Source organism: Streptopelia decaocto (assembly GCF_964273445.1).
Source record: "Streptopelia decaocto genome assembly, chromosome: 15".
NCBI lineage: Eukaryota > Metazoa > Chordata > Aves > Columbiformes > Columbidae > Streptopelia > Streptopelia decaocto.
This window is the reverse complement of record NC_138670.1, coordinates 8,475,619-8,499,736: the sequence shown is the minus strand read 5'-3', so window position 1 is coordinate 8,499,736 and position 24,118 is coordinate 8,475,619. Positions and strand designations below refer to the sequence as shown.

At 38.6% G+C, this 24,118-nt stretch overlaps 2 protein-coding genes across 3 annotated transcripts in view; one reads left to right on the top strand and one right to left on the bottom strand.

Moving 5' to 3' along the window:
- PI4KA (phosphatidylinositol 4-kinase alpha) overlaps positions 1-24,118 on the top strand; it is a 55,567-nt gene that overhangs the window by 3,670 nt on the left and 27,779 nt on the right. The window contains exons 4-19 of one of the 2 annotated variants that reach the window (XM_082065854.1): positions 292-380; positions 857-929; positions 1,258-1,517; positions 2,178-2,244; positions 3,610-3,758; positions 4,311-4,376; positions 5,356-5,452; positions 5,847-6,038; positions 6,555-6,655; positions 7,394-7,523; positions 8,576-8,705; positions 9,309-9,404; positions 9,972-10,155; positions 10,883-10,986; positions 11,604-11,772; positions 12,797-12,847. In XM_082065854.1, coding sequence (XP_081921980.1) covers positions 292-380; positions 857-929; positions 1,258-1,517; positions 2,178-2,244; positions 3,610-3,758; positions 4,311-4,376; positions 5,356-5,452; positions 5,847-6,038; positions 6,555-6,655; positions 7,394-7,523; positions 8,576-8,705; positions 9,309-9,404; positions 9,972-10,155; positions 10,883-10,986; positions 11,604-11,772; positions 12,797-12,847 — 1,958 coding nt within the window. Of the gene's footprint in view, positions 1-291; positions 381-856; positions 930-1,257; positions 1,518-2,177; positions 2,245-3,609; positions 3,759-4,310; positions 4,377-5,355; positions 5,453-5,846; positions 6,039-6,554; positions 6,656-7,393; positions 7,524-8,572; positions 8,706-9,308; positions 9,405-9,971; positions 10,156-10,882; positions 10,987-11,603; positions 11,773-12,796; positions 12,848-24,118 lie in introns of both variants that reach the window. The other variant, XM_082065853.1, reaches the window with a different exon arrangement.
- On the bottom strand, positions 14,264-23,203 carry SERPIND1 (serpin family D member 1). The gene is made up of 5 exons (XM_082066151.1): positions 23,072-23,203; positions 20,955-21,826; positions 16,959-17,232; positions 15,856-16,000; positions 14,264-15,479 (listed from the first exon to the last, which is right to left on the bottom strand). Exons 2-5 carry the CDS (start codon positions 21,808-21,810, stop codon positions 15,288-15,290), a joined length of 1,467 nt encoding a protein of 488 aa, XP_081922277.1. The 5' UTR covers positions 21,811-21,826; positions 23,072-23,203; the 3' UTR covers positions 14,264-15,287.

Genomic DNA, 24,118 nt, shown 5'->3' with positions numbered 1-24,118 from the left:
TACTAAATTGGAGAGAAGATTGTGTAGTAGTTGGAGTAAGAGGGTGGAACCCAAGATTTGTATGCTCTACCTTTAGCTTTGATGCTTAGTTGCTATTTAAACCATTTCCTTTCTTTCTCCCTTAATATCTCTTAAAATTAACATAAGAATACTTTTCACAAAGGGTATTATAATTTTTTTTACTGTATGACATAGGAATCACTTCTGTCTTCTTGCTTTATTATCATCTGCTCTATGTTGATTCTCTCTAACAACACTGAAGTGGCTTATTTTCTGTCCATTACTTTGCAGGTTTGCTTCCAGTTGCAGAAAATTTCAGCTTCTGCTTGGTGACATTGTTATCAGACGTTGCTTACAGGGACGCGTCTCTCAGAGAGCAGGTAGAGTTTATTTAAAGTTTGTGCTAATGTAGTGCCCAGTTCTATAATTCTGGAATAACGACAGTCTAGAGATGAGTGAACTACAGCTGCTTCCTTTCTTGCAAAGGGATGAATTGCTTTAATATGCGTACTGTTGCATTATTTTGCTCGTCTTAATTAATACTCAGGTATCTAGAAGATACTCAAGTCTGCTGTTACTTCTGGGTGTCAATGTATTCAGGTTGTGATACTGAAATTAGAACTGCTGCATATTTATTCTGCTAGTACATACCAGCTAACTGCAGAGTTCACAAAAGCAGCTCTGTAAGCCGAGGCAAGGCAATAGACATTTTTGGTCACAAAGCATTTAAAAAACCTTGTTTACAGAAGTGGTTACATTAATATTTGCAAGTTTCATTTGTTATAGTGATCTAGTATAAGATAATGATCTCTCTCTACCAAAATGTATTTTTGTGTGTTTGTCTTGATTACTTTAGATTTTGGATGCAATTCTACAAGTAATGCAGTTCCTGTTGGGAATGTGCCAGACCCCGCAAATGCATGATAAAGGTACTATTAAAATTGTTGCTATATTTGTAACTCCTGCCCTTTGAACTTCTCTTGTGTTTTCTGATTATCAGGATCACTTCTGAAAAGTGAGCAGCTTTTTTCTTCTACTTCCCCTAGCACATATTTATTCTCTTTGTTGCTGACTGGTTAACATGGAAGCAGAAGTGTATTAATTTGCGATATTTTCGTGATTTTTTCCTCTGCTTGCACAAATATGTCTTTGTAAGGCACATTGGGCTGAAACAGTTCAGTGAAGTGGTAGCAAAACTGTAAAGAGGAAGCTCTAAGTTACTGTTAATATACTGTTACATATGTTTTTCTTTTCCAGAATATTTATGCAAGTATGCAGTACCCTGCCTGATAGGAATTTCTCGAGCCTTCGGTCGCTTCAGCAATTCGGAGGAGGCTCTCCTTTCAAAGCTTTTTCCAAAAATTCCACCGCATTCCCTGAGAGTTCCAGAAGAACTTGACGGAATTCGCCGACGATCCTTTAATGATTTCAGATCAATTCTTCCCAGTTCTCTACTCACTGTTTGCCAAGAAGGATCACTAAAGAGAAAGGCTAGCAGCGTATCGAGCATCTCACAGGTTTGTATGATTTGCTCTGTGTTGGAGTCAGTGCTTGGATGATTTTGTGGTCATGGTGGAGTTAAGACAATGTTAAGCCTGGATATGCAGGTAGATACAGAGGTCTTTTTTTTGCTTCTGCAACTAGGTTTCAAAATTTGTAGTTTCTGAGCTACAGAATAATAAATGACAGTTTAACAACGGTACTTGCCTTCACATGGAACAACTGGCAAGTTCTATCCCTTGTGTTATTCCCATGAAAAAAAAAAAGTAATGTATATTTGTGAGTTTGGGAAGCTGGCACTTAATGGCTGAAGTTTGGAGAAGTGCAGAGGATACATGAGCTCTCACTGGTTTCACCAGGAGATGCGGGTGTTCGTTGTCTTCTGGGAAGAATGGATTCAGATGCCGGTTTTGAAACCACATATTATTATTAGCGTAGTTTCATACAGCACAGGACTCATCATTCTGATCTCTTCCCTTTAGTCAAAAGCACTGAAATAGCTTTTTTTTAACTTCCCATTTTTGGTTGGAATTTAGCTGTGAGGCCCAGCAATATGTAGTTCCTATTAGTTTTTCTTGGAGCTGTGTTTCATTATGAAGTGCATGAACCATTCTCTGGAAGACTTTTCCATGTTTTATAAATCGTTTTTGAATTGCAGCTTTGGTGTGTTGTTTCAGGTTAGTCCTGAACGTGGAATTCCACCCCCCAGCTCTCCTGGAGGATCTGCAATTCATTACTTTGAAGGTAAATTGTTTTGCAAAGGAACACTGTGTGATTTGGGGATTTTGTTGCTATTTATAGAAAATTGGAAACCAAAATCCTTTTGACTGCTTTCTTTGCCCTCTAGAGTTCTTATAGTAATTTTCTGGTACATGCTTGCTCGGATGTGGAGAAATTTGGGGGTATAAAGACAGTAGGAAGATATTATTGACACCGGTTGTTTCTGGCCGGCTGCTGAGAGAGAGAGACGTGGTTTCCTGACTGCTAGGCTGTGCCTAGTACTGAAGAGATTAATTCAATTAGGCCAAAAATATTTCAGGAGATTAGTCTGAGTAACTCTGAGGAACAAGTGTTAATATTGTGCTTCACTGGATAACTGGCCTGGGATTTTGGAACCTTTGTGGCACATTGTATAAATCTAAAACAGCTGCTGCATTTGAAGTAAAGGGAATGTGGGTCGTTGTGTAAGACCTAGTAATTTGGTGAAGTGAGAAATAAAGGACAGTGAAGTTGAGTGCTCACTAATATGTATTAAACACTGTAACAAAAGGCAGAAATGTGAAAAAAAATTATGAATGAATATATGAATTCTGAACTGCTGAGTTTTGGTAGAGCTCTGGCTGTGAGTTCTGTGTCAAAGCAGGGCTTAAAAATGAACTGTCCTTCATTAATCAAGTTCAGAACTAGGTCTGCATATTAGGTGTTTTGGTGCCTCTGGTTTTGCTTGGCCCTTTGAGATTATTAACAGTTTGGGCATTCTCTGTTTCTGGGTCATTCTGCTCTCTTGAGCCCTGGCCTAAATTATTTCTTCCATGTCTTTTCTTTCATGCTATTTGTTGAGGCATCTGTCTTTCTCAATCATATCATGGGATTTCAGGGTAATTCAAATAACATTCTTAAATTTCCAGTTAGGAAGAGACCTGTTTGTCATCCCTCTACCCTGTTGAACCAACCTATACTTCTTTTCAATTTTATAGTCTTCATGTTTTGAATTAAATAAAAAAGGGCTGCAGGTTAGACAGAGGCTATAGTAGTAGAACAAAACTCATCTTAATGCTTTTGAACAAGGTGGCATTTACAGATGTTTTCAGGTAAAGGTACATCAGTAGTATGGGAAGACTTCTTCTTAGCAGTGTCTCTGACATGAACACAAGTCATTTAAATTAATTCTTCCATTGTGATTTTACGATCACTTCTAATGTATTTCATCAGTTTTCTATCTTGATTTACCAGTATATTAGCTGAAATGTTCCTCTTGATAGGTTGCAAGTTAGAGGCTTATGTATGTGGGAAAGAACTCTAGCTTAACTGAACATTACCATTAAACACGGTTTATATATCCTCTCTCTCACTAAACTTTTATTTGTATTATTTTTTCTTTCTGATCAGGTTCATATCTTCCTGATGGTAGTGCAGTGGATCCTGATTATTACTTCTCTACCATAAGCTCCAGCTTTTCCGTTTCTCCTCTCTTCAATGGCATTAACAATAAAGAGTTCAACATCCCACTGGAAATGCTCCGCCAGCTGTTGAACATGGTATGTGGTGGGCTGCAGTGAGATTGCATTCTGGAGATAGAAATAGATACAGATCAAATTAAAGCTTTTAGAATTGCAAATAAAGACTGTGAGTACTCTCAAGCTTTGTGTAATGTTATTTTTATGGCTGTTGATGTCATGCTTTAATAGTATTCCTAAAAAGCTCTCATATGAAACATGAAGAATTTGCAAAATCAGATAAGTTTGTCAACTTCTTCCTGTTTGACTCTTACGGACCACTTGATATGAGCTGATCTATGTACTGTTAGTGCTGAAATAGAAGATTGGGGTTTTTTGTTGTGAGAATGGGACCGTTTTCTAGATGGGTTTAGTTGCTTGGAATTCACAAAAGTGATATAAACTACTGGCCCTGCAGTGGAACAGCACACAGAGGCTCAGTTATATTTATTCTTGTTGCAGCCAGAAATTCTTGTAGCCTTAATTTCATCTGACATTTACAGTCAAGTGACTTGTGTTTTCTGTGCAAGGGCAAAATTCTATCATCTTTGCATCCAGAGTCGTCAACAGGAAACGTTTTTTTTTGTTCCATAGGTAAAACAGATCGTTGGGGATTCTCTGCTAAAGACCTTAGATGCAGTTTTAGCCGAAGTTGCAGAGGTATGTTTTTAAATTCCTTTGCTAGTGACTTGAATACTTTAATTTTTTGTCTTAATAGTTGGAAAATTACTTTTACCTATGTAAGATATGCCTTCTCTTGGCAAAACGATAATAATTCCCTGCTTGAACTGTTCTTTCGGTGGTTTAGATCTAGCCTTCAACTGTGTAAAAATGGGGAGGGGTGAAGGAGGAATGTTTTTTCACTCACATAGAAGGAAATAGTTATTCTCTTAAAAAATGAACCATTTTCTTACTTTAGCTCTGTTACTCGAAATTACAGCACTGGTTGCCCCAAACTGGTTTACTGTCGACTAAGGTCTTTATTGCGTATTACGGAAACATTGGCTTTTTTCACTTAGAATATGTTGGTTGTTTTTCTGGCTTGGAAATGACTGCTGCTCTTTTAAGTGTCATTTTTACAAGTTTAATGGTGCTACAGTCTGGGGACCGTTTACTTTCAGAGGTAGCACACTGGTTTCTATAGGTCTGTGCTGTTCTGTAACAGCCTCCACCACATTTTTGGAGTTAACCTCATCTCCTCAGGGCTGCAAAGCTGTGTTGAAAGGAGCGTGTGTTGTGTTGTGTGGGGAAATGACTTTACTGTTCTCTCCAGCCTTCCTCCGAGTGCTGCCATGAAATGTAGGCCTAAGCGGAGACAGCTTCAGATTCTTTTTTTTGCTGTCTCAGTAAAATAATAGGTTTGAATCTTCATTATTTTTTTTAACAACACGGTTAGAGAGAACACATATGTGCTCTTCAAATGGAAGGAGTGGCTGAATCTTACATACTGCACTGCATGGCTGCACTTTGTCTTGTGATAGAAGTGGGGGGAAGGCTGTGAAGTTACTTCTGGTACCTGGTTTAAACGCTTACATTGCGGAGGAAAACACTTGCAAGACTGGAATAAAACGATTTCTTTATCAATATAATGGAAAATACTTAATTTTGAATCTAACAGGTTGCTGCTTTTCTTTTTCAGACGGGAGCTAATACAGATCTCTATTACAAAACATTCAGTGACCCTCTTTATCTTGCTCAGTTTAAAATGCTGAGAGACACATTATACTATATGAAAGGTATAGAATTTGTATTTTTTTCTTTTTTAATTTATACTTCATGGATGTTTAGGATCGCCAAAGCATTGTCTATGTTGTATTGAGTGCTTGAACATTGGGGGTTGCATTTCCTGGAAACTCCACGATTGCTGTAGAATTTGTATTTTGAAATGTTTCCATGTGAGAAAGGTGCTATGGATATAGAAAAAAGTTTTGAGCACTGCTTAAAGGATTAATAGTTGACATTTCTATTGTCTGTTTACTGGTGGGCTTTGCTATGGAACTTGTCTTTTAGGTAAAGGATAAACTTTATGGAATAATTTCATTTCTGGTCACAATGATTTTATAAATGCTGTCATTCTGATAAGTGACTCCCATCCTTCTAATATAATGCTATTTCCTTTTATTTCTTTAGACCTTCCGAACTCATTTGTGAAGGAAATCCATGATTTTGTGCTAGAGCAATTCAACAGCAGTCAATCAGAACTGCAGAAAATCCTTCATGATGTGGATCGACTGCACAATGAACTGAGTCCTCTAAAACTGCGTTGTCAGGCAAATGCTGCCTGCGTGGACCTCATGGTGTGGGCTGTGAAAGATGAGCAAGGTAGAAAATGCTCCTTGGTCTCTCAAATGTCTTTATTTTGAGTTGTAGAAATACTTAAATTCTCTGAGAGCAGATGATGCTCAGAGAAATATAAAATAAATTTCAGTGGAATACTTTTTGCTGTTAGAATACAGGAGGAAAAATTCCATCAGAAAGTTGTCAAAGCAGTTGGCTGGGTAGTTAGACATCTCTTCACAGAAACATCCTATTGGCTTATCTACAAAAGTTGCTGTAATTGCTGCATTACATTCAGCTGCTTATTTTCTAGTTTATTTTGTATTTTTACTTATTGCTCTTAGTGACTTAAATGTTTCTCAGCCATTCTTTTAAAGAAAAAACAGGACTGGGAAGGTCTTTCTCACTAAATCTCTTTGAAGAATTGTGGTATGAGAAAAGTGAAGCTGATACATTTTCTGCATTGTTTTAGAAATTCCAGTAAGCATTGTGTTGTGTGTGGCCTAATAAGAAATCTGATAAACATATTTCTTTCTGTTTTTCTTTCTGTTTTTGTTTAAGGTGCAGAAAACCTGTGCATCAAGTTATCAGAGAAGCTGCAGTCAAAAACCTCGAGCAAAGTCATCATTGCTCACTTGCCGCTGCTGATTTGCTGTTTGCAGGTCAGTCTTCACAGTATTTGATGTTACTGCATCAGTGAGTGAGAGTCTGGGGAGTTTGACAGGTTGCTAGAAAAACACTTTATCTGCTGGTACTTCCAGCAATGTGTTTGGATTTTAGAGGTCCAGTGTGGAAACTAGAACTGCAGTAGAGTAGTGCTTCGAAAATATTCTTAGCTCAGCTGCTTCTTGAAGAATAATATTGATGAGGTTTTTTCTAACCAGTATTTAACTTCTGAAATATTTAGCCTCTTAGTCCGTTACATAAACAGTTAAAATATTGGTACTGTCAGATCACTGAGTTTTGAGACTAAGGCTTGGTTTATTCTAATTTTTCATCTTCTTATTGGGTACTTGTTCATAGTCTTACAAATATGCTTTCTGCTACATAGCAAATAGATTATCAGGATTCTCTAAATTATCAAGATTCTTTAAATTTTGGAACTTGTCCATTAATTTTATTTTTAGAGAGTGCAGTTCATGTTGTGTAACTCCTGTGAAATCACCCAGAAATAAAGCAGCAAGGCCTGACTGGCATGCAGCTCCAGGACGATCTAAGAGAGTTAGAGGCTTGAAATGTCTAAATCTTCTGCTAAAAATCGAATCTCTTGGAACTGTGTGTGGTTTGTTTTGGTTTGGCATTTTTTTGTATAGAGCTGAAGTTGCAAGCTTACAGTTGAAATAAACAATTTGTTCTGTTATATTCTAAAGCTATATTATTTTTTTAATTCCCTTTTTTAGGGTCTGGGTCGTTTGTGTGAGCGGTTCCCTGTTGTGGTTCATTCTGTCAATCCATCCTTGAGAGACTTTCTTGTGATACCTTCCCCAGTGCTTGTGAAACTTTACAAGTACCATAGCCAGTATCACACAGGTAAAGGAAAAAAGACTGTGTTCCAAGGATAAGCTGGTGATTGTTTTCCAACTTCTACGGCTTTTTCATGCTTTGGGGTGTTTTGTAGGGGGAAATGGAGATGCATTTGTGATTTTTTTAGTTGTTTGTTTTTTTTTTTTTTCCTTCTTGGAGGTGGAGAGGAGGAAAGCAAATCAAATTCTGGTGGAAGTGTACCTAAGGGCAAGCAGTATATATAGATATAACTGGTTTTTATCCCAGCAGCAGTATTGCAGTGCCTCTTCTGCTGAAACCAGGATAGTCTTATCTGAAGCACTTTTGTCGTGAGATCACCAACAGCCATAGCGTGATACTGCAGTATTGTGGGTTGATTATGTATTATGTGCGTCAACCTCCTGCACCCAATTCAGAGCAGTTTGCTTAGGGCTTTGTCCACATGGACCTCCAGAAACCTCCGAGGAAAGAGGTTCTACGATCTGAGTCAATGCATAATTATCCTCATAGTGGGAGGGAAGAAGAATCCCATATCCAGTTGGAAACTCCCCTGTTTCAAGTTATGGGTGTTGTGTCTCATTCTCCCATGAAATCTGTTTTCGGAAGGCAGCATTGAGTCTGTCCAGAGCTGCCTCTTCTCCAGGCTGAACAAGGCTGTGTTCTTCAGACTCTTCATACAGGCCCTGTGCCTGTATGAAGATGGTCACCCTGTGACCATCTTGATGGCATCTGGCAGGCTTTTTGTTGTTTTTCAATTGTAATATCAAGTTACAATTTCCAAGAAGAAAATGTTCAATTTAAATCGCTTGCTAATGCAAAAGCAGTATCGTATTGCCAGAGCAGAACAGGTAAAATGAGAACTGACGGTGATTAAATTTAGGAATAATTATTTAGGAATAGTTAAATGGAGTAATATCTTGCATAGCTAGTGACAACACATGCACTTCTGAAGTTCTTCAGCTCAGCTCTGAGCTGTAAAGCAGGCTGTTTTGAACCCACTTGACAGATATTGCTCTCACCTTGTGGGGGAAAAAGCTGTTTCAGATGGTGTTGATTTCTGTATTCTGTGTTCTTAGTAGGTGGTAATGACATCAAGATCAGTGTAACCAACGAGCATTCGGAGTCCACTCTAAATGTAATGCCTGGCAAGAAAAGTCAACCATCCATGTATGAGCAGCTGCGTGACATTGCCATAGACAACATCTGCAGGTAAGAGGGAGACTTGCACCATGTTGGAACCCGTGTTCTTTTTCGCTAGTGGAAAAGTGTTGTGAATGGTTTAGGAGGTGCTGCTGTAAAGGCTTTTTGCCTTTTTTTGTTTGCGACTTCATTTGTCTTCAGATAAACTTTTATTCTGTTTATTTCCTAATTGTAATAACTCAGTCTCATTGTTTTGCTTCCCACCTATGAATTTTCTACTTAGATTATCATGTTGAGTGAGCCTATTGTAACGCACTCAAATGTGGGCAGTGTAATGGTCATTCTTCCCTTCTAGACAGCTCCAGGGAGCTGGAGGGAAGACAAATAGTTGGTGACTAGAAACAAGGGATTGAAGTTTCTAAAGCAGTGAATTCTGAATTTACCTTATTGCATATCCTCATCCTTATTGTTGCTGGAGAAAGCAGCAGTAGAAACTCTGCTCATTTTTTTTAAACACATCTACAGCGTTCCTAGACAATCAGCTCTTATACTCCAGTATAAATGTATTTTCCTTATACCTGGTGTGCATTTACAGTAGTGAAAAGTGAAATGTTTAACTTGTGCATTTTTATCTGGCTGTTCTCGCAAGTTTTCTGTTCATTGTTATTCCAGGTGCTTGAAAGCCGGCTTGACCATAGATTCAGTGATTGTTGAGGCCTTTCTTGCCAGTTTATCGAACCGTCTCTACATTTCTCAAGAGAGTGATAAGTAAGTAAGTTGTTGGTCATCAACACAATTTTTTCCTTCATTTTTATCTGATCAAATCAGCAAATTTTTGGTGAGTATTAACCAATGTGGAGTCCTAGGTGGAGTGATACTCTCTCTGCTGTATCCTCCAGCCTTCAGCTGTCTTTTATGGCTTGCCACAGCTTGCCACTTGTGGCATTTAAGTCGCCTCATTTTTAAGAGACTTGCCAACCAAGAAACTTCCAAGGCCAGGACCTGTTGTAGCTGGTCTGACTGTCATGTCTTAATGTTTTGCATATCACTTTTACCTCTTTTTGTTGTTTCTAGAACAGTTTGTCCATGGATTAGTGTGGGTTTCTTGGATAGTGGATTTTTGTGTTTTCTTTTGAAAACCAACTTGTGCAAGTGTATCTCTAATGTTAATGTTGGGAGTAGATGGGTACCTAGAGTGGCAATATTTAAAGCTGTTAGTGATGTTAAATTTAGTATTTGAACTGTTTCTTACATGTAATGTAACCATACTTGGAGGTCTTGAGAACTGATGAGCAGTTAAAGGTACTGTTTTGGGGTTTTTTGTTTTTCTAACAGGGAAGCTCATTTGATTCCTGACCACACAATTCGTGCACTAGGGCACATTGCAGTGGCACTGAGGGACACCCCAAAAATGATGGAACCCATCCTGCAGATCTTACAGCAGAAGTTTTGCCAGCCACCTTCTCATCTGGATGTGCTCATCATTGATCAGCTGGGCTGCTTGGTCATCACCGGAAATGTAAGGAGAGAACTGGCCACGGGAGTGACCGTTCCTGATCCCTTTCCTGTAGTTAAAAGAAAACATATTTTGCAAACTACATTTGCAGAAGTTTTTTGAGGTTTTTCTTTTCTTCACCACAGATATGTGCTTGTACAATCCTCGTGTCTCTAAAGAAAGCTAATTAATGATGTGTAAGATGCTGTCCCTGTAAAGATTGGTCCCTGTAGAAAATAAAGGGGTGTTTTAAATAAAAAAACCTAAAACCTGTAAAAACCCCACCAAACTCAATGTCTTCAAAAGTTAATAAGATTATAAACTTAGCCTCTGTCCTGAATAGGTGCACATTTTCATTTTTTGTATCAGTAATTAACTTTGAAAGTCTTTGTACATCCATAAATTTTAAAGTATAGATTGTCTTCTTCAGTCATACACTAATTAACTGACTTTTTCTGAATATAATTTGTGCCTCCAAGCAAGCAATTATTTGCCAAAACTCAGAAGCCTGAAAAAGTTTTCCATCAGGAAGGTGAAGAACTTAATAAATTTTGTATAATTGGAGCAATTAAAAACACTAACAAAAGCACTTCCCTTTGTGTGCTTAATGGAAGCTGAAACTGTTGCTCAGGCTATGATTAGATACCTCTCTGAAGAACGTCATTATACTTTATTTTACAGGGTTGTTCTTTAGAGAGATTGCATTCAGTCAGCTCTACTTAGTGGTCTGTTTATTGTGGCTTTTTTGCAGCAATACATTTACCAGGAGGTGTGGAATCTGTTTCAGCAAATCAGTGTTAAAGCAAGTTCAGTTGTTTACTCTGCCACTAAAGATTATAAGGATCACGGATACAGGTAACACTTGACTGTGTCCCTTGAATGTATGAATATTATATTGAATATCCTTTATGCTACATCAGAGATTTTCTCTTTTTCCCGGTATAAGTTTTATAACAAGGTTATAAATAGTACTGTTCTTTTCTCTTTGATGTTAAAAAGTAATATGTATAGTTTAAAAATAGTTGCACTTCATAATGGAGAGATTCCTAAAAATGTTTTTCCCTACAGGTAGTACTGATTTTTTTTTTTTTTTTTTTTTCTCCTCTGTGAGGAGTTAATGGTTGTAAATGATAATTGACATTGATGATTTATGTCATCTGTAAGTAGAGTGATTAATCTCTTAGCCTAGAAAAGCTAATGAAGCTCCATTGGGGTGGTGTTTGGTTTGGGGGGGGTGTTGGTGTTGTTTTTTAAATGTGGTCCCAGCACTTGTTAGGGATTCAACGCAAGCCATTAACAATTTATTTCTTAGTAAGCATACTTTTTAGTCCCTGTTATAATTAAAGATTATCACTGACTTTGTTGGTAGTTGGAGTAGGCCGGATATATAGTTCCTATGAGCAGTATGAAGAAAGCACTGAAAATGTGAAATGTGGAGGAATTGCTTTTTCGTAACTGTGTTTTCTTCTCAGACACTGTTCCTTAGCAGTTATTAACGCCCTGGCTAACATCGCTGCCAACATCCAAGGAGAACACCTTGTGGATGAGCTGCTGATGAACTTGCTGGAGCTGTTTGTTCAGCTCGGGCTAGAGGGCAAGAGAGCCAGCGAGAGAGCCAGTGAGAAAGGACCAGCACTGAAGGTCAGATACGCAGTTGTGTGCAGCTGTGCATTTATACAGATGGCTGACTAAACATAGTCTTCTGTGTGTCTTTTGAACCGAAGCCACGCTTCCTTAAACCTAAGAATGAAATGAAGCTGTCCGCTTTGAAGATAAGCAGCATTCAATCGTGGATGCCAACCCCTTTAAAGGGAACATGTCTATAATATGCTTTTTGTGACGTCTGTGGTGGAAAATATGTCTCCGTAGGTATCACAGGTTCTTTTAACTGCAGATAAGCGAGCTGAAATGGTGAAAAGCAGATTGTAAACATTGCTCTAAGATGACACTTGTGAATTAGGTTCCACCCTCTTCCTTTCAGGGCTATTTTTCCACTGTTTCAGTTTTGGAATTGCTATGGGAGACAAGCTGCTGCACTGACTTAAAGCTGCCTGGAAAGGGAAACGTTGATTTAACATGGATTTGAGCTAGGAGGCAGTGTTTCTTTATTATGAAGATACTGATAGCAGTTTTTATTATATATTTTTATTTTATATCTATATATATAAAAATAATATTTTATATATATCTTTTATTTCCTTCAAAAATATTTAGGGGTCCATCTTTTGTTTTGCTTTATCTTGGACACTACAGGAAAGATAACTAAAATGTGTTTTAGTTGGGTTGTATCATTATTGCCTCATCTGAAGACTATTTAGGACTCTCTCTCCTCTCTCCCCCGCCTTTAGCTCAAGGCATAACCCCTGACTTCCAAACACAGAAGACCCTGTGCTGGAGGGGGAGAAAATCCCTTCAATTTCTGAACTGAGGAGCCACCTGAAAAGTTTTGCAGAAGGCTCCGGGATGTGCCCAGTGCTGTGGATTTCTGGGGTGCTCTCTTGGCCGCCTCATGCACATCTTTTTGCAGGATACAGAGTTGTTATTGGGAATATATGTTTTCATTTTCATAGACAGTAAGAATGTTTGATGCTTAAAATCTGTCTTGTAGCAGGTATTTGAGAAATGCTTCTGTAGGTTAACTGATCATTTCCTTTTTCTTTCCCAGGCCTCCAGCAGTGCAGGGAATCTGGGTGTGCTGATTCCTGTTATTGCTGTGGTGAGTATCCAATGGTTGGGTTGTTGCAAACAATACATTTTCTCTTATATATCAAATATCAGTTCTATTCCATGGTCAAATGGTTTTATTAACAATTAGTGCAGAAGTAAGCATCCGAGAGAACTATAATAATGGAAAATAATATTTCTTGCTTTAAGAGGGGGGGAAACATTTGTTTAGTAATGACATACCTCTTAAAATAATTAATCTTTTGTCATTCAGGGTTAGGTTGTTGCTAGTCATGAATTTGAGGTTCATGAGCTAAATAATACTACAGGTGATATTTCTTTGAATAGTGTTTGGCATGCACTGTAATAAATGGCATGTGTCTGTGGCCTGAGGAGGAAAAGTGGAAAACAAAAGTTAATAGAAGCAGAGTTAAAAATAAATCTTAGTTTGGCAGCACTGTGAATGCTGCTTCTTAAAAGGAAAAAAAAAGAGAGGAAGGGGAGGAAGTGTCCCCTGTCTTCTGAAACTAGATTTGGTTGTCATGCTGAAAGCATTTTAGGAAATGGGGAAGGACACTGGTGTCCAATCCAGACTCATTTATTTTGATGTATATCTGGTTTTGGTCTTGGATGACAAGTTCTTCTGGGGGAAGTACTTTGTTTTTTTTAAATGAAAGTACAACTACTAATTCAGCCAAAAATTGGTACGCAACAATTTTAGATCTCTAACAGAAAATTGGGTACGTCCAAGCTGGGTTTCCAAGTCAGTAGGACTAGTTGCCCAACTGCTGTAGCTTTTAGAAAAGCATCATGTCTAAAAGATCCCTAGATATAAACTTACTGGATGACAAAGAGGATCATATCACTTTCTCCCCTCCTGAAGCTGAATTCTTCTGTGGAACTTTTCCTGCACAGCTAGTGTGACAAAAAGGGAAAATGTATTACATATCTGCGGTGGGCATGCCTACTTGTAACCTCCTTGTAACTTGCTCATACTGCACATCCATTAATGAGCAGAAAAAAAATGGGTCATGTCATACTCCGCTTCCACAAACCTCTTTACTGAAACTTTTCAAAGAGCTGAGCCTAAAATTAGCACTGGTTAAAGATCAAAAAGCTGTTCCCTTCCTTCCCCGTCTCTCCCACCAGTTTCCAACACAAGCTCTTCTTGAATTCACCAGTGGTCACAAGGGCTGGATCTTGGCTTTCCAGAACTGTGTTTATAGATGTCTGGGGTTGCTGTTATTTGATAGGTGCTCGGTTTTTGCATGAACTACCTACTCCTGTGTGGAGAGAGATCTTCTAGTGGGTGGTATTTTTCAGCCGATAGTAATGCCAACACTGATTTGGGTGAAAGCAAGATCATTCCTTGCATATTGAGATAAGATAAATGCTCGTTAGAGACTTAATGTAAAAGTTATGAAAGTACTTTTCTGTTTCAAATTTTTATTGATCATATATTTGTTCTGAATAGCTGGTGAGAACTGCATTTTTTCTTAACCAATGTGACCTTTAAATGAAGTCAGATAGTGCCAGAATCTGAAGCAAGAGTTAATGGTTACATTATAGTTGTTGAGGCAAATATTTGCCTTTCTTGCACAATGTATGAAGATCATGAGTTTTGAGTAGTAGCTGATTTGCTTCTCTGCTTGAGCTCTTTCCCTTGAATAATTCCTGTTACTTAGGTCTCGAAAACCCCGTATTTCAGATGCTCCAGCTCATTTAATCATTGATAAACGAATTAAATCTGAGCCAGTGAAAGGGCATTTTGCTGGCTGCTTCCACTATAGAAGGTGTTGTAAGGATCTTTATGTATTTTACCTAGTTGGCCTCTTTTTGATACCACTTGCACTGATGAAGATCAGAGAACTGTATTGAAATTATACAAGTTAGGTTGGGGAAAAGCAGTGGATCCCTTAGTATTTCGTTCCTCTGAGACATTTTTATCTCCTCTTATTTGGTGCACTAGTCCATGAGGTTTATTGTGTCTGTCTGCTGAACGTTTAATAATGCAAGCGAAAGAAAGAATGTAGACATGTCCTTTTTTTTCAAGATAGATTATGTAAAATACACAGGGGAGATTTAGGTTTCTAAGACTGCTCAGGTATTCAGGACTTCCTTACTCCTTTTTGTTGTAAATAGGCATCCTAGCACAAATTTAGAGCTAAACTTCAAGAATCCAGGTAGTCTAAATGTTTTATTGATTATGTTTTACACACTGAAGTAGAGCACAAAGTGTAAGTTACTTTGTGATTTTTTTTTTTTAATACACTTGTACCGATACGTGGCACTAACCATTTTAAATTGTAGTCAAATTATCTACTGTTGTGAGTCCATTCATGTGAAACTACATGTAGATAACATATTTTCTTTTGATACCAGTGGCTTTTGTATTAGCTAATATGACAATAAAATTTCCTTTATGATACTGGTGTATTAACATGTAATTATACAGCCCATGTATCACAGTGTGGTGGAGGTCTTCTCTGCTTTTAAGACTTGGCTGGGTTGACAACTCTACCCATGAACAGAAGGCAGCTGGTACGATGTTCATAGATCAGAAACAAAAAGGGACGGTCGACAATAAAGCGAATCTGAGTAGAAAGAGGCATGAACCCGACGTTGGTTATTGCCCCGGCCTCCGTGCCTTCCTCGTTCACAGTTATTGTGCCTTGATGATTGAACTGTTCAAACAAACAGGGAAAGGAAAACAAACACAAAAAGAAATTGAGGATCTCATAAGTACACTCAAGTGATGTGCTCACAGCCTTCCCGCTCCGTGTCCTGCACCGGGCTCCCTGTGACACTCTGGCTGGCACCTCCTTTGGTTTTGGTTTGTGAATCAGCCTGTTCCTGACCGACCACAAGGCTTTTGGTGCCTCTGACATCTGATTAAACGTGCTCCTTGTTATCTGAATGGACGAGGCCATGCAGAGAAACCCACATCCCTCCTAAGTCCCACAGGAAAGATGATAGAAAATATTATTTTAGCTTACTGTGTTGCCATGCTTTCAGGTGATATAGTTCAATCAGAAAGGAAAAGAGGAGAGGAGTAAATACCCTGTCAATGGTGACTTTCTCATCCGATATGCCAGAGTAGTCGCCTTTTTCATTGAACAGTTCTTCTATTCCCATGGATCTCAGGTAACCAATCAAGTTATAACTTTTCTCCAGCTTAAATTTAGGCAGAACCACTTCTCTTGTTCTAGTAAAAACAAAAATGAAAAATCAGTGAGGAGATACATATTTGCGTGACTCCTTTGCTTTACAGACCTGCTGTGGTTTGTGTTTTTTGCTGTCTTCAGCAAGCAGGACACAAATATGCAGGACTATTCACTGTACTTGTACTTTCAAATCTTGGGCATCATTAATTTTAAGATGTGCTTTAAAAAATTAATTCCTCTCCCAAAACTTCTAGTTAGTCAATTTAATATTTCACTTACGATGATTTACATTATTTATGTGTATAAGATATTTGGCTTTGAGCAGTTTGGTACCCGGTTGGATATGCTGGTAATAAATGAAGTGTCAGGTTTTCTGGAGTACGAAATTGGAGATTTGTCACTTATTGTATACAGTAGAAATAGGTTTGCTTCCTGAATAGTACATCAAATCAACTCTTTATGTTTTTATCAAGCCTGAAGACAGATACCACCCAGTCTGTCATCTTGCACAAGAGGGCCTGTATAGTTTTTTCTGTCCTGTGACTGTGACATCCATTGTTGTTTGCTGAATGTGCCTTTGCACAGCAGAGATGTGAAATGCATAGTGCTGACGGTGAGCACAGGCTGCTCTCCATAGGATCGAGACTATTCTGCACAAATAACCCATTATTAGTGTACTCCTGGTTTTCCTCCTCACCATAAACTTTACCAGTTAGAACTTTTTCTTTAAATTTGCAGCATTACATACTTAATAGAAGGAGTTTTGGAACTCTGTTAGAATTTTCTATCTCAGTCATCCTTGATTTCTTGATGGCATTTAAATTTTGAGAAATCACTGGTCCTGATTTTTGATGCAATAAATCCATCTTTGGAGGTGTTTATGTTTAATGTTTTTTACCAAAATATCATATATTACCCTCTGCGCTCTTTACTCACCCTTGCCAATCTCATCAAGAAAATACATTAAGACTTCAACAAGATGTACTTTTCAGCAGATACCTGTTGGTCATGCTCCTCTGCCACTTCTCCACCACTTGAGGTGTTATCTGCTTTTCTAGGGCTTTCATGCCCGAGAGTTTGTGCGGCAGCACGATCAGCATGCTGATGTTCCCCACGAACGGGAGCTGGATCACGCCGCAGTCCAGCTCGGGGTCCGCGGCCGCCAGGAAGTTCCCTTTAGTCTGCATCATAGGAACCTTCATTGTCTGCTTCTCGTTCAGTCGGAAACTTCTCTTCGTTGTCATTTCCACTGGAAACTTATTCTCCCAAGTTCCTGTTAATGCAATGCAGGAGACCGATAAACAAAACAAAACACCCAAAGATCCTTGTTTAATGAAATATTTGCAGAATAGCAGTTTACATTAAGCTTTGATTAGTGTGAATTGGGAATTACTGTAGGAGATAGTTCATTTCAGTTAAACCAAAATAAGACAACAAGTTTAAAGTGACTTTAAAACTCCTGGCTTTCTTTCTGACTTAACTTTTGTCTCATTTGAATGTTCTGAATTATAAAAGCAGGTGAACACAAACTGTAGATTTGAAAGGGCTTCCCGTGTACTATTTTTTTCTACAAGGAACCTGGAAATTATGAAGTTCAAACAGATGCAGAATGTTTGGCAGGGTTTGCACCTAGCAAAACCACTGGCACAGCTGTATTTTCTGAGAGATCTGATACTTGAAACCAGACTGTTTCAGGCATCAGAAATGTCAAGATAAGTAATGGCTGTTTTCATTTTGCATAAAAGATGCCGTGCTGAAGGCGTTACCTTGGCTAAGTCCATTCCAGCCACTTAACTTTGTGTTAAGACATCCTGAAGTGTTTGCCTGTCCGCCTCGGAATTCGACACCCCAGTTTGGTGTGATTTCAGCCTGTCATCTGATGCCTTTGTGCCCAAAGAATACAATTCAACACATTTTGCAGCCCAGAAGGCTTTGCCATCATGGTTTGAAGATTCTTTATGTACCCCAAATATTTATTGTCTGTGTAAAGGACTATTCCTTTTTTTTAGTGGTGTTCCTGTTGATCTCTTTTCAGAGCTGAGGGTCTGGAAAAAACATTTCTTCCTTAATGGGCAGACAAAGCTGGAATTTTATAGTGGAAATAGTGTTACTGGTATTTCCTGTTAAAACTCTGCATTTTAGGTCACTGTTGGCAAGCAAGGGAATGTGGCTGTAGCTGTGTGGAGAGGCTACAAATTAAGCCCTAATTGGTAACCTTTTTTTAAAAGGTTGCAAGTGATTCTAAGATCCTTATATGAATTTGCTGCATTTATTGTGCAGTAACAAAAAAAGCCTGAAGTCCGACCTTCATTTTAATAGTTTCTTCATATGTTGGGCTGATGGGGGGAGCAGTCTGAGAGGTGCTCAGACTGTGATTAGCATTCTGAAGGGAATGGGATATAAACTGAATTGTGCTAATTCCAAGCAAATTGTTTCAGTTCTGAGAAAGCCCAACATCTGGCTGTTCTCTAGGGAGCGGAATTCACCGGCGCAGGACTCCCCTGGCTAAAGACCTGGAGCTGCTGTGGGTTGGGGAGCTTTGGCAGCACCGTCATCACCTGAGGAATGGGACACATGTACCAGCTCTTCTTAGGAAAAGGGAGGAGCTGGCGAACTCTTTTCTTGAATTCACTTTTGCAGATGGTTTTGTGCTGCTGTTCTCCAGGCGGAGGCACATGGTCATCTGGGGTCAGCTGAAACCACTTGGCACTTTGACTTTTGTGACTTTCTGTTTTGAATCTTCCCACTAAGGTGTCTTTTAGATCCATCTGTGGCGACAGAAGTTGTCTCCTCTGGTTGCCTTCTCTCTTGTATTTGTGACTAGAATCTCACAGAAGCAATTTTGGGTCTGTCCAAATTTGTCAGTTATCAAAAGCTGCCGTGATCTACCATGGCGAAAATAGCCAGCTTCTACTTGATAGGAAGCTCATAACTAATTTTTCAGACCTCTGCAGAATGGAGGGCAGATCTCAGTTGGAGATAGACTGGACAGCTATACAAGATAAAACTTGCTTCTTACCAATGTGAATAGTTTCCAATAATTTTGTGATGGTATTTAATATAAAAGGAGCTTGAGACTTAGTGTTTGGCAAGTATCCCATTACTCAGTGTCACTTGCATTGAGCATCTCTGTGTACCTGAGAATGCTCATATGTTTCTCAGCTCTGAGAGCTCAACAGAGTTTGTCTGCAATGATACAGACGGTGGAAATATTGTGAATAGAAAGACGTGGACAAAAATTAGCATATCTAGGGCTGGTGAGGAAACTAGGAAACCAGGAGCAGAACTTGCTTTTAAAAATGTCAGTTCCACTTGAAATGGAATTACCAGGAGACTGTCGCTGTAAGGTAAAAGAGCGGCAGACAGCAATATAGAATCGATCTGTTTGGTTTTGAAGGTTAGAAATTGCAGCCTTTAGCAGGCAGCACCAAGGCAGTTTGGACATACCGGACTCCATGAGGAGAAGAAAAAGCCCAAAGTCTTTTTGGTCTGGACGGCTCAAGAGTTCCAGTACTAAAGCTGTGTAATTTTTGGCAGTGTTCTTGTTACTTTGATATAGCACAAGTATTTAATAATTTTAGAGTAAAACAAAAAGGTATTTTAAATTTGACCAAATTGTGAAAAAATTGTGTCTTCTTCACTTTGCATAATCCTAGGATGGTGTCATGGACAATAAAACCTTGTATTTAATATGATAAGATCATCAGAGATGTACTTAAGGATACAAATAAGTCCCTTTTGCATGGTATTTCAGAACAGGGAATTATTTAAATCTTATGCTAATGACTGCTTTGGATCTTGTAAAGAGATGAGTGGCATTATTCAAGGAAGTAATACCTTGCGAGTGGGAAGCGATAAACTTGTAGGAATGGGGTTCCTTTAAGTTCCTATGATCAAATGCTCAGAAGGCAGGTGTAAGAGAGCCCTTGAGGATTTGCCTCCTGGAAGCAGGAACATCATTGGGAAAAAGAAACCCCTTTATAAAGAATGGGAAGGATTATGCATACTTCCAAACGTTGTCAGCCGTTTGTGCTAATCTGTCTTCCCTTACCGGTGTTTTAAGTCACTTTAATCTGATTTTCATCTTAAACAGTCAGTATCAGATTTCTTTTTTGTCTTTAGTTCCCCTTCAGCAGCTCCCACCTCTTGCTCATTTAATACCATTTTAAAAGTTTGTGGAAAAATTAACCAACTTTCAACCTAAGGCAGATAACTAATGTTGAAAATCTCACCACAGACTCTTAGTTTCAATGTAAAAAAAAAAAAAAAAAAAAAAAAAAGGATTTATTATAAGAATATATTATACAGCCTTTACTTCAAGCCTCTTTAACTGTTCAGCCTATAGTGATACATGTAGGAGCCCGTATCAGCAGACCATTCATGCTGAATTAACTGAAATATTGCAAGTAGTGAATGTGTTTGGTTTTAGTTGTAGAAGAACACTGTGTTTGTTATTCTCTTCAGTCCCTTGTGTATGCTTATTGACAAGGATCATGCTCTGATTATATAAAAGAATACGTACTTTAAGCTGAAACTCTTTATAGTCATTCCTGTGAATCGTGAATACTCCGGAAATGTTAAATGTTTTAACTGAAATCAGCCTGTACCATTTCGATGAAGCCAATAACTTGAAGCAGGACTGAATGGGACTGGTAACTCGCACATGAACTAATACATCACCACCTGAGACTCCTACAAAGCTTATGCTTTCTGAGGCTCTTCTGCATTCCTGTCTTGGTTTTTAGTCTCACTTTTAGACTACGAGGTTGTGGATGCAATAAACATTCACTGTATTTCTACAAAACTCGCTAACTCCAGGGTATGACTGGAACATCATTGCGCTACAGAAACATGCAAAAATGGGCTTCTTAGTGAGGGATCAATAGACTTTTTTTGAACTGCAGACTGGATTTAAGTTCAGTCTGGGATTTCTAATGAAGTATGCAGTGAATTGCAAACCAAGAAATTGCTAAGACTGAAATAACAGATTCTTACCTTTAAAGTAAAGACAGTTAAGAATCATCATCAGTGTTGTAGGGTTTACATTCACAAGAGCTTCCCTTATTAATCCTTTGGTCAGCTTCAAGATGCGTTCATTGGTTTTAGTTATGAAGCTAGGATCCAAAAAATCAGCTGGTTGGGCATCAGCAAAGTAGTATGTTTTCATATTGTTTCTGAAATCGTTCAGAATAGAAAAGTCCTTCTGAATGTAAAGATCATTGACAGACCTCAGCGTATAACCAAAATTGCGCCTGAAGAGCCGATGAGTGAGTTTGCGGAAGAGATTATGAACAGTCATGAGCTCGTATTTGGTGCTGGCATTAATGAAGTCTTGAAAGCCAAGAGTAGATAAAACTTCCTGCTGAGTTTGACCCTTGAGACCCAGAGAAATCATAGCCATTGCTGTGGAGATGCCAACAGGAGCCATGAGAATATTCTCTGAAGAGTTGGCTTTGTCTGCCACGCTGCGGTAAAGGTTGAAGCCAAAGTTTGCATTGAGGATATTGAGGCGCTGGATTCTCGTTTTGCCGTGGAATAGTTCAAGAATATTTCCTTGCTGAATTTCAGAAACCATGTATGGGCCAGCATCAATAATGTCGCTGTAGTCATCTTCACCCAGTATCTTGTCAAGATCTAGGTAGTCCTCTTCCTCCTCCTCTTCAGCAATCAGGTCGTTGGTGATAGTGTTTTCTCTGTGGAACTCCGGTGGTAAGTTGGGCATATCATAGGTCCCATTTTCATGTGTCTGTGCATCTTTCAGGCTTTCAAAATGCTCACTGAAGTCTTTGACTCCACAGAATGTGGATGTTATCATGAGAGCAAGGGCAAGCAATTGAAATAAGAACTTCATTCTGCCAAGTCAAAACCTGGAAAACAATGTAACACGGTTGAGAGACCATAGAGTAATTGAATTTTAGTTATCTCTTCCCTAATTTTAGGTCCAGGCTGAATTCTGCCGCAGCAGAAGGTCTCTGGTTACCCTATTCAACAGCATTAAATTGGTGGAACAGAGATTAATTAGATGGATAGATCTGTTTTAGTGGTAATTGGTTTTACTTATATAATACCTCCAGCCTGCCAAAAATTGGTTGGCCTCCTCCCGTGGAAGTTGTCATTATCGGCATATTTCAGAAGTAGCAAACTCATTACCTGAAATGTGTGAGGCTACTTATAAGCATGTAGCATTTAAAATGTGTACTGACTGTGTTACTAGTGTGTGCTGAAAATGTGACGAAGATAAATGTGAAGATTGGAGCTTGGTGGGAGGAGGAAGCGGCATCCCCTCCAGGAGCATACCAGAGCACTGAGGTGGACTCAAGAGCTTGAAAAACACACATGCCGTAGCTACAACAAAAAATGGGAGTTTTATGGGAGTATTTTTTGGAAGAGCAAAGCTGAAATTTCACAGAATAAAGGAGATCTAGGGATTTAGCAATAAACCTGGAGAAAGATGTGCATTTGCACTAAATACCATTAGTGGGACCGCACTGTTAAAACAAAATCTTGCTGCAGTGTTCATTAGAATTATTTTTTTAATTTATCAAACAATCCAAAGAGCTGGTCTGTATAAGTGAAATATGTAGATATACCTGTACATCTCTGAATAAAACCAGTGCTCAAAGGAAAATATTTTCAAACATGTTGTAGCAGGACTGAAGCAACTGAACTAACTTTAATTTTCTAAACTCTCCCCCTGAACTCGTTAGCCTGAAATCCTAAAAGCATTTACAGTGATTATCCCATACAAAAAATGAATTCTTTTGCAACAAGGAAGGATCCACAGAAGGTGCTTTTAAAATATTCTTTACACTGTGACTGAGTCAGTCTTTTCCTTACTGTTTCTCCCTAAATTCATCGCTTTTTTTCCCCGCCCCCAGAAGTCAGGCCCTTAGGGCTGAGATATTCTGTCCAGTAACCATCGATCAATGTTTTCTGCTTTTGGCATAGAAGAATTTGCTGTCTGTAGTTCCCAGCTTTACATTCTCGTCTTCACTAATGTTCGATTATTGCTTAGCTGCACTTACACAGGCAAAACATTCCCCCACTCTGCACCATATGTACGTCTTTAGTCAGAGCTACCTAAAGCAACAGCAGATGAAAATGAAGCTTACCTTTAAGCCACTGTATGGAAAGGATGTGCGGAATAGCTCAAGTAAGGGGAATGGCAGGGTTTAAATCTGAACTTTGACGCTAGTTTTTGTGTATCTCCCAAAGTAAACATTCCCTAAACCAAACACTGCTAAACTGACTTCGTCAGCCAAAATCCCTCCCTTGCCTGGTGATCTCTGCTGAATTGTATGCTGTTTGTTGAGCTACTTTTATGGCTTTGCAGGTACTCAGTCACTTTTGAGGAAGATCTTTGAGCAAGAATTGGTGTGTCTGTAAAGTTTCAAAGTCAAGCACCCACATAAACTTGACTGTTAATGACCAGTAAAAGCGGCTATTTTGTACTGAATTAGGGGGCACCTTATGGCAAATGTGGTTGAGGCTGCTGTGGTTGTGATGGTCAGGCTGCTGCTGCTTCACTCAGTGTTATGTTGCTGCAAACATTTGTGTTGCACAAGCAGCTTTTTACCATAGTTCCATTCACCAGCTTAAACTCAGATTAATTTTACTATAATAGAGGGAATTTGGTTTGTTTTGGTGGGGTTTTTTGTTTGTTTTGTTTTGTTTTTTTGGGTTTTTTTTGAATGAACAATTTGCCTCATTATGTACAAATATATCCAAAGTTGGCTTTATACAGGGTTTCACTGAAATACTGTTGGCTTTCATACCTCAGGGGAGTCATTGTACAGTTAGAGAAAATGTCTTCAAGTTAGATTAGAATTTGGTGTTTTCTTAACAAAGTTTATAGTAATACTGTACAGTCAAACTGCAAAAAGCTTGTGGTTCTAACACTTTTTAGGATAGCACACTATGGTCTTTGTTATATAAATTCATAGAAAATTATGTATCATGTTTGCTGGGAGCATAAAGTGTGATTCTCTGGTGGTAGCAGCTGTTTGTGCAAGAAGTATCAGAGAATTTTAATAATGCTCTTTTACTCGCTTGTTTAGATGGTAAATTCTTCCGAACTGATGTAATTGTGTGCGTGGGTGCAAACAATAAAAGATCCCCAATTGGTGCCTCAATGTATTTCCACAAAGCTAATAAAGAAT

Bases quoted from the DNA above. Each gene is read 5' to 3' on its own strand.
- SERPIND1 (XM_082066151.1), bottom strand. From the start codon at position 21,810: ATGAAGTTCTTATTTCAATTGCTTGCCCTTGCTCTCATGATAACATCC. The intron at 16,001-16,958 runs GTATCTGCTGAA...TGTTTTTACTAG, and splicing joins CAGAGGAGCATGACCAACAG to AACAAGAGAAGTGGTTCTGC. The intron at 15,480-15,855 runs GTATTTACTCCT...TTGTTTGAACAG, and splicing joins AGAAAGTCACCATTGACAGG to TTCAATCATCAAGGCACAAT.